Genomic DNA, 10870 nt, shown 5'->3' on the forward strand with positions numbered 1-10870 from the left:
GGAACTTATAAAATTTGACAATGATGAATATTTTGTACCAAATATTAATTTACAATATTAATGAACATTTTCAATACTCGTGTCCACAACTTGGTCAGTCAAAAGCTATTATACATGTACATATATAAACGTACATAGAAATTATATAACTAAGAAATGGTCCAATCACTGCGTGTTTGTATCTTCCCTTAGGTCTGCGAGGCTCAAGTCTTTAAAGCATTGAAGCGTTGTCAAAAAGCAGTGAATGCTACGCAATATCAGTGTGTGTCTGACTATAAATTACTAAAGGTTTTGATTTTCAATTTCCCATTGGTAAAGCTTTATGGTTTTGTCTCCCAATTTGACTAACAACTGTCTCCATACTGTCCAGTTTGACTCTATCAGCATCGAACAAAGGTCAGATGGTTTTTGTTCCATTGCAGAAATACTCATGTTTATAGCTTCATCTTTCACGGTGATATGCCGTGCTTCACCAAGGCCTTGTTCTGCATCCACCAATGCCTGGACGTAGTCACATTTTCTTGTCGCGCTGAAAACATTGTAAATAGGTGTTAAGAAAGGAGAAAATGTTAGTAAATTGTAGCTGGAAAGTAGACGGGCGAGTCTTCCGTTTCCATCTCCAAATGGATGTAATGAAAGAAAACAAAACAGAAACAGACTTGAACATTTAAAATACAGTTTTGCTTTTTCTTCATCTGAAACATTTTTCTCTGTCTTATACTTTCAATTATTTCATTCACTTTATCAACTAAAGTCTGGATAGCTTGTTCAGCTACAGCTACATTTTCAAATTTAGGGTATTCGTGTGTTTTCCCGTTAAATTCAGCTGTTCTTGGGTACGTACTAAAATTACCGGGAGGTGTACCTTCATGCATAATGTCTTCCATCAGAATGCGATGTGTGTGCTTAATCAAAGACTCAACTTCTATGAAGCCTTTACTATCATGCTTTACAGAAAAAAAATCTATTTCTTTCTTTGGAGTATTGGCTTCAGCCATATCATCCATTGATTTTTTAAGCTCATCTTTTATATGCTTGTAGGCACGGTACAAATTAATGGTCTCCTTCGCACTTTTGGTTGGCGTTTTACCCGTTTCCTGTATTTTGTCATGCATATTACCAATTTCGTCAAAATCTAAACTTGGTAGTTCAAGTGAATTATGTCTTTGATACAACAATTCAGATTTATTTTGAAGCAGCTGTTCAACACGTGTCGACATGGCACCATTTATTTCTTTATCAATATCTTCCATAATTGATTCCGTCAAAGTTTCTTCTTGTACTCCAATACCTTCTTCTTTCTGTATAGTGCATAAAAATCTAACAAGTAACCATCTGTGAATTTTCTTCCTTTTAGCTTCTGTTGAAGTTCCCTTTAGTCGCTCATAGGTTCCCTTGTAAATAACTATATCTTTTAGCATCTCAGAAATAGTTGGTGCGTCTGTGGTCCTCGTTTCTAGTCGCCATTTCGGTATTTCTGTTGGTTCAAATGCAAGGAAATGTTCCACATTACCTGATGACCATCTGCCTTGACCTGTAAAACAGTTCTTATCAAGTTATATTACAGATATCAGTTATATTACAGATTTATACATTCTATCGAAGTGCAAAGTGCTAAAAATATGGTGGCTGTGTGCCATTCGTATTTTCGCCCCGCAACTCCGCCAAGCGAAAAGTCGAGAATTAACAAGTTCAAATGGCGGGGACGTTGAGGGAAACACGTTTATAAGCGGGGCACGGAGCGAGATTTAAGGAATTAAACGGCGGGGATGAGGAGCCAAAACACGCTAATTAGCGCTCCCACTAATCAGCGTGTTTTCGCCTCGCGTCCCCGCCATTTTAACTTGTTCATGCTCTACTTTTCGCTTGGCGGGGTCGCGGGGCAAAAACACACTAATTAGCGGGGCGCAGGCGAAGTTTTATTTTAGCTGATTAGCTGATGCGCTAATCAAGCTGACAGGGGGTCTAATAGATAAGCCAATCGGCGATAGTTATCAGTTTTACACTTAGATGTCTGCAAAGTACGCCATTTTCCTTAGACAAGTTATTTGTATACGACAATGGTGCATCAGTATTTATATTGAAATAAATTTGATTTTTTTTTTTTGTCAATTTAAAGCTATTAAATTGGTACATTTAAGTTACCAAAAATCCTGAAATATTGACAGATGAAGTCAGTTAATTAGTCCATTTTACAAAAAGAAAATATCAGTAACTTTCTATATATAAGGATAATATGATATATAGCACGTACGAAAGTTTAAACTGGCTTTACCAAAATGCACTGAAAAAGAATAAAATTAAAACAAATACTCTATTCCTTCCTTCATTACAATAATGTCTATTAATAATCACATCATATATCATAAGGTCCCAGAATATCCCAATGATATGACATTTTTGTTCGTTTATAACATAGTGTCAATAAAATGCTGCCGTAGAAATACTTGCAAATAAAATGAGAGGATATGCAATAAATAGTTTAGGTGAAATTATCCTACCTAAATATTTCTATTAAAGCTCAATGGATCAAGATTAAATCTTTAAATACATCTGCTTCAATAGCATTATATCTGATCAAAGCCGAGGTCTGGTGTATGCGAAAGTTATTTTTGCGTTTTATCACGAAACATATCTAATGTACAAATATACATATAATCATATATCATACTACAAAGTTACGCAAGGGTAATTTTCTCATTCAATTTTAACAATGTATGCACAAATACATTATACATGTACATGTATATTGATTTCGCACATATAACCCCAAAATCATTTGTAAATGTTACTGTTTCATTGATATAATTTTACTATTTATATGTTCCGCTACTTCAAATTTATTTATCTCTGATTTGTAAAATGATTTTTTGTCAGTAAAATCTTCCTTGAAGTCAACGAGAAATATAACGTAACCTTTGCAAAACGTTTCATTCATCATTAATACATGAATGCAGTTATTTTTTTACCTTTTTAAATACCATATTACATTGAACTATTCAATAAAATCATTAAAATTCTATATATACCAAATTATATAAGGTAAATTCATTAGTCATTTTAGTGACATAGCAGTTTCGCGTAAACGTCGGTACCGTCTGGTGTCTAAGGTTCTGAATGACCAGGTCACGTGAATCGGTAGGCGGAGCAATCTCCTCTCTGGCGTTATGTCAATGAGTGTATTTTCGCACCGCGTACCCGCCGTTTCATTCCTTAAATCTCGCTCCGCGCCCGCGGGGCGAAGTTTTATTTATTAAACTTTGCCCCGCACTCGACTTATAAGCTTGCTTTCGCTCCGTGTCCCCACCATTTAAACTTGTTAATTCACGACTTTTCACTTGGCGGGGTCGAGGGGCGAACACACAAATACACAAAGTAGCCACCGTATAAAATAGTTATATATATAAATTGTAATCATAAATTAAAGGTCGTTCAATACGGCATAATTAAAAATGGCGCGGTTTGATTTACATTCTTTATGTACAGAACTAGTAAATATAAGCTATCTGCTGTATTAGCATAGCATGAATTTTTGACTTGTTTTATTGAGAAATTCGAAACATTTCCAAATGTGTTTATACGACAATGATCATGATAACTTAAATGTATCACTTTTGTGCCTTTCAATATTTTTTAAACAAAATTCAAAATTCTCACTTTCTGTTTCTCCGTTTCTGAGGCGGGGCTTTTTGGATTCAGATCTGTCCTGAAAATATAAGGTCAACTTGTTGCACATTATGTGAAATAATGGTCACACTTTATGTATGTATATATACATAATAATTGAAATTATTTAATGCAGATTTCAAGTTGCACGCCTCCAGATAGGCAAAAATGATTCAAGAAAATCAATATTGAGAAAAATGAACTAAAATTTTAAGAAAGGTAAAAACATTCAAGATCCAAGTTATATTTTTCATGCTATGTGCGGTTTAAGACTTATTTTGCGGTATTTTATTACCATATTTCTACTGCGTTATTATAACGCAGTAAGGGCTATTTTTGCATATATTGACGTCTTTTTTGGTAATTTTCTTGGATTGTAAGTGCTGATTGCAAAATGCAAATTACTTTATTTTGTTCACCTCACAATATTTTACTTTTAAATACATTTTCAATTTTTTTCATAAAAATTTAACATGAGTCAGAAGGCGTGCTGCTTTCGTGCAGCTCAATTTAGAAAATTATAATAGATATAATACATATGATTCGGAATTATTGATTAAAACGTATTCAAATAACGTTGAGTCTTTGTATTATGAAGGGCACGAAAAATGTTTTCTTCGTTTAGTTTTAGCCTTATAACATGTAAAATAATATGTCCAATTATTTGAAATAGAGTTTATTCTATTCTAATAGATACTGCCGCCGCAAATGCAGACAATCTACATGTACATATAATAATTATGTTTACAAATTTTGAACATAACCGGTACCTCATATTCACTTCTTTGTTGATCATGCCCATTATCATTTGGTGTTCTTCTTCTGGTACGTCCATCCATTCTGACTTTCACCACGACCTCTACAATTATTACAAAATGTTTTTAATTCAACAAAGGAAATAATTAAGATTTTGTTAGACCGAAGTTAATCAGTATTGGTCACTTGAGTTAAGGAAAATAAAGATAAATAATTCCGAGAAGAGGAACCTTTTTCTAACAAAGGCTGTGATTTTACCACTAAAAGAATTGCATTTCTTAGTCTTTTGTTTTCAAAACTGAAAAGAATGACTCCACTGCCGGACAAATTAGCACGCCTTCTTTGCATATGACAAGAACACTGTTCAAACTCTTTTTGGCTTCTGTAGTACAACGACCTTTTTTTACTTTTCTTATTTAAATTAAAGTCACCCACGTATAAATCAATTTTATTTTATTAAATCAAAATCTTAGCATGATGATTTTCATTCAGTCTGTATAAAGCATTATAGAAAAGTGACTTGAAACCATAACTGTCATTTTGATAACTAAATGAAATTATCTAATTATTTTTTGTGGAACCATATAAAATCAAAGAAACATTTTGAAAAAGGGATTTTCAAAGTGTTCGTCATTATGTAGGTATATTTAATGGTAAAAAGAACACACACCATAGCGGCCATATCTTTGATAAATCAAATATTTAAAAATATATTGTTACATGGTCTCTGAGAAATGATATCAAGTTCAAACAGACAGCTTTTCTCAATACACATACAGGGATTAACAGACTATGTCCCCTAGTAGCATTTGTTATCAAAATAATTTGTACAACATTGGTAGATGGCCCCCTTAATTGTGACAATTTCTGTGAAATAGTGTGAACATTTATTTATTCGACGGTATTTGACAAGAAGAATTGTGCTAAACAGAATAAAAGGCAAGTTTACTCGATGTTCAATATAAGTCAACTTTAAAAAAAAATATTTACACGTTGAAAATAAAAATCGGAATAAGTTTTGTTTGATGTAATTCAAATGTATTTAGGAAAATTTTATATTAAACCTTTTCAAAATTCATGAATATAAGTGAGTAATAAATATAATCGTTGCAAACATGCAAGTGGTTAAAATTCCGCTAAACATGTTTCAAATTTCCCCTCATGCTGACTCATGCAAATCAAGTAGTATTGAGTGTTTTGTCGTTGTATACAACCACAAGGAAAAATGTGTTTCATATCTCATAAGTGCATACTGTTATCGTTTGGGTAAAAAAAACAGTTTTCCCATTAAAAATCCAAGTGGTTAATTTCTAAACATATTGATTAACTTATATTAATATAAGGCATATAATTAAGGCAATTCATATAAAGTGTCCAGAGAAAGACTACGTTAAGTCGTTAGTGTATATTGTTTAAAATTTTAAAACTACATGAAAAATGTTTTATCCGTCTTGGCTATCGTTCTCAACTACAGAGCACCTGCCCGATGAGTGTCGTATCAAAATGATTTTATTTTTATCTAAGAAAACTATTCAGTGTTGTTTCAAACTACATGTATGTATTTCAATAATTTTATCTTGGAAGGTGTATCATATCACTGTTAAGTCTTCCCCGAGAGCTATTTATAACGCGCCAGAGATGTTCGTTTCTGTACATGTAGAAGATCGGGAAACGAATATTCCACTTTACTAATTTACTTTTAGAGGTATCTAGGGATTTACGTATTCTATCTGACAATTATATGAAACGATTTATCTCAAGATAGCATACTAACCTTAGAAAAGCTGAAGGCCGCTTTATCTCTTGTGAATGGGTCTGTATCAATACCAAATTCACCTTAACTTATTCAACTTATTCAATTTGTTTTGATGGTTTCGTTTTTGAAATATTCTTTAATGGAATTTGATTAGTGGATATGTTTTGTTTGTAGGAGTGTCTTTTTCGAGTTTTTTATCATATCGTTGGTCGGTTAGCAACATAAATTCAGTGTGGACTATATTCATTAGATTAGATTCTTTTATCCTTGATATTTCAAAAATATTATAAAATTAATTATCATAAAATATACTTATTTACTTATTTCTTGGAATGAATTGTCTGTAAATTCGCTCGCTGCAGGATAGTTAAATGAAAAGTCCAATAAAAAAATAAATTCAAGTTTACATTAAAAATTGTTCTAATACGGTTTTATTTATTGCATGTAATTCCTTATTACTGACATTTTAATTTAAGAAATAAAATTGAAAATAAAATAAAAAGTATTTTTTCTTTGTATAATCTAGATCAACACGTCGTCAGATACCAACTGCCGAACCGTTTACATTTATCAGATTACATGTATGTATCCGACGATGGGATCAAGAAATCTACATATTTTTATAATGTGTACTCTTGCAAAAACGAACGGAAACTAAACATTAGAAACCAACCTTATTTCCTTCTAGTTCACAATGAATTGCTTGTACATATGCTACAAAATGGCACAATTTTCACAATGCACCACTTATGAGATCCTAGACGTTTGTGGGCTGTAGGGGAGGGTTTTTTGTGTGTTGATGTTGATAGTTTTTGTATTTTCTTTGTATTTTTTTTCTTTATTATTATTATTATTATTATTATTATTATTATTATTATTACAAAATGTATTATTATTATTATTATTATTATCATTATTATTATTACTATATGACTTTTTATTAATTTAAGTCAATATAGTCGCTCAAACGATTTAAAAATTCTGTTATTTTGGGTTTTACGTTACATGATCAGGCGGGTAAAAGATTGACTCATGACTCATTATTATTATTTATTTTTTACTAACCAGAACCAGTCACGCACCACATAGTTTTTCGAGCCAATAGTATATTCAAAATATTAACAAAGAGTTATACATGTACATAGATTGTATTTTCATTTTCGTTAAAAATAGCGAGGTCTTTTATCTACTGAAAGAGATTTAGTCATTTGATTTTCAGATATTTTTTTTTAAAAAGGAACATGAGCACAACTATCCAAAACCGCCAACTTTATACGGTGTTTAATCATAATCGTCTCAAATATTTAAATATCGTTAAAATCGCATCGTCTCGGCTCTTTCCGCCAAACTTCGGATTTTTAATAACCAAGCTGTTCCAAATAAATATTTCAAAATACTTTACCCAATTAGTTATTCAACAGAAGTCATATTTAGGAAATAAGATATACATTATAACAAACCTGATTCATAAACTTTTCACGAAAATAATATCCAGATAAAAATAACAATAGTTTATTTCACCAGTTTTTTCAACTTGCCAAGTTTAACACTTTGCTTCCTGATTTATCACTGAGCTTTATTTAGTTTATCTGGTAAATACAGCTTGACTCAATAAACTATACATAGAAACCAAACGTCATTGGTTGATTTTGAAACATAACAAAGCCGTTTCCTGTTGATACACGATTGCGCTTGATCTGCAGATTTTGCAAAAGTTTGTTTTCGGAAAATAGGCAGTCGGTTAAACAAATATTGGTTAAACCGCTCAGTGAGATAGCGCCCTAGTTTATTAAAGACAGTAAACAAAGACGGAGTTCAGATTGTGTACCGGTTTCTCTGCTTGGAAAATCTATTTATTTTCTTAAAACTTTGGCATAAACTTTGGTTCATAACATAGTTTCCTATACTTAAAGGGTCGTTTTCAAAATGTTATAGATAAATGTTTAACCAAAAGATTAATTTGAAAACTATACAGCGTTACTACATATGATTCACGTACATTTATACATGTATGTATTATACACAAGTATATCAGTCAACAAGAAATATATATTGTGTTTTACTGACAAATAGTTTTTAGTGCACGAATTCCTTCCAGGCCAGACACAACAAAAAACGATTATTATTGTACTTAAACTTTAAAAATAAATTATACACATTTAGTACATTTTATACACATCAAAGTAATTGCTTTACCCAATACATTATAACATTTTAATTATTGGAAGTCCTGTAAAAGTTGTAAAACAATTTTATATGGTTATATTTCAATAGGACAATTTTTAACTTTTATCATTTTGATGATAACAATGTTTTATTTACACTTATTAAATTGAAACTTGGATTAGTTTCTAAACAAATATTTGGCCATTAGATTTTAAATTTCACAATAAACCGCAATCAAAATATTTAAGCATGGTTTTAAGCTATTGGCAAATATATAATATAATGTAAAACCACAAAAAGGATTTATCATTGAATTGTAGTCTATTTTGTACACGTTATTGTATTTTAACTTTTGTCTTTCTGGTCAACGTTTTATGTAAGATCAATGTGATATTGCAGGGAATGCTGATAGACCTTTTTTGTAGGGAAAAATTGCTTCAACATGTTTAATTTGGTTTGATTTTTTTCTATACATGCATGATAGCTTCAAAATGAGAGGCATTCTGTATATTTTTCCTATAATCATGCCAAAGTTGTTATTTTCCTTTACTTCACACTACAAAGTGCTGGACGTACATTTGTATAAAAAATTGAATCTTTAAAGTAAAAAGATAAAGCATTTATCATGTGCCCTTTCGGTTCTTTTTACTTTTATGATTCTTATCCACATTGTTGAAGCATAATTTTAACACGGAGATTGATCTGTAAATGAAAATAGATGTTTTCTGATACTTGGGCTTATCATTAATTATTTCTGAGTGTTGTTTTCAGAGTGTTTGTTCCGCACCAGGTTTCACGTGCGTTGTTTAGTTTCCACGATTGTATTATTGGCAATTTAGACCCTTTTTAAGCGATACCAGTCAGGGAAGAGTTACTTCCCTTACCGGATGTGACGTAAATGGGGGAAAAACTATGTAGGCCGCATAGAATGTTAGCTTATTGAAAAGTTAAATTCGTAAATAGAAAAAATAATCTCTAATGCCAGGATAAAAAGCTAGTAACTAAATCAAATTTTAATATTTTATAATTAAGAAATAACATCGGCCTGAGAGGTGTATATCGGCTATTTAACACCGGTTTGGAGTTTTGATGCGTAGGAATTGACCACGAAGGCCATCAAAACGACAAAACTGGTGTTAAATAGCCGATATACACCTCTCAGGCCGTTGTTATTTCGATTCTATCAAGATAAAATAAGGAAGATCACTAATGCTGTTTTTTCAAGCGGAGATAACTTCCGGTGCCGATTTTCGTACAACGCTGTTCGATTTTCGCTGCCTTCTGTTGCAAAGATATAGAAATTATTATACAAAATAATTAATAAGAAAAAAAAAACGTTATTTTATCAAGTTTTCAACAATAAAAACTTACGTCGTATTGTGTTTACATCAGTGCCCCATTTATCATTCTTTTATGTATGAAATAACGTCAGCTTGAATGAGTTGTTTACTTACGATGACGTCATTACGCCTTACGGATTGGCGCCGTTTTGTCAAAATATTTATTAACTGATAGGGATCAAATATGTGGCATTAGGGTATGTGAGCTATTATTTCGGTATTGTATGAAAAGAAAACATTATAGGAACTGAAAATATAAATAAAAATGCTTTTTATCGTTGCTATAAAAGGCATTGGAAACTATATAATCGAGGGTGAAAACATAAAAGCCGCATATACAAGTAGTCCCTAGCCAGTGTTTATTGGCAGTTTAACACCGTTTTTTTTCCTTCTTTGTCTATAGTGACAAAATCACGTGGAGTGATAGAATGTTGTTTTTCTTTGTCTTAGTAATGCTTAAATCAAAATTATTATTAATAATAAAGTATCTTGCAATTAATTAAAATATTACGCAGCCGTTTTTCAAAACTACAGTATCCTTACATTTTTGAAACTCAAAATATCATTGAGTATTGTATATTAGCAGAGACATAGATACATTATCTATATCTCTGGTATTAGCAAGTTAGTACGATTGACTGCCTGGTAAAACTTTCATTATTAAGAATCTAACGAAAATGCTTATCAGCAATATGGTGTACTATTAAAACAAATCGTTAACCTTATTAAAGTAAACATTTTTATTCATTTCGCCATTCTTTTTATGAAATATCTTATTCAATTACACAAAATTTTGGCAATTTCAATCTGCCAATCTTACAAGAGAAAGGATTAAGATCTTTATATCCCTCTATTATTGTACTTTATCGTACCGACAGTGTCCACCGTATCCACCAATGACGTCATCAAAGGGCGACCACTTGAATACGGTCTTAAATGGAAGGGTCTATATCACAGTTTTATCGTTCAAAAAATGAAGAAGGAAGAATTGTAAAATAAGTTTCTAATGTTTAACGTTGTTAACAGAATGGTTTTACGCAAACATGAGAAAAATAATGAATTATCATGATAACAAAATGTATGTGAACAATAATGAAAAGTTTTAATTTAACAAATGAAAGAACTGGAAGAGCAATTTAAACATTAAGTATTACATTTTAATATTAGGGATAAAGTATTAGATGAA

The 10870-nt window shown here is 31.4% G+C and overlaps 1 protein-coding gene across 1 annotated transcript; it reads right to left on the minus strand.

Annotated features, from left to right (window-relative positions):
• Positions 1–283: 283 nt before the first annotated feature.
• On the minus strand, positions 284–7824 carry LOC132734207 (uncharacterized). Its single transcript, XM_060720902.1, has 4 exons — positions 7639–7824; positions 4437–4525; positions 3658–3706; positions 284–1534 (listed from the first exon to the last, which is right to left on the minus strand). The coding sequence occupies exons 2-4, from the start codon at positions 4503–4505 to the stop codon at positions 570–572; spliced, it is 1083 nt and encodes a 360-aa protein (XP_060576885.1). The 5' UTR covers positions 4506–4525; positions 7639–7824; the 3' UTR covers positions 284–569.
• Between the last annotated feature and the right edge of the window lie 3046 nt (positions 7825–10870).

Source organism: Ruditapes philippinarum, unplaced genomic scaffold (genome assembly GCF_026571515.1).
Source record: "Ruditapes philippinarum isolate M1 unplaced genomic scaffold, ASM2657151v2 ctg909_1_1_1_1, whole genome shotgun sequence".
NCBI classification, from domain to species: Eukaryota; Metazoa; Mollusca; class Bivalvia; order Venerida; family Veneridae; genus Ruditapes; species Ruditapes philippinarum.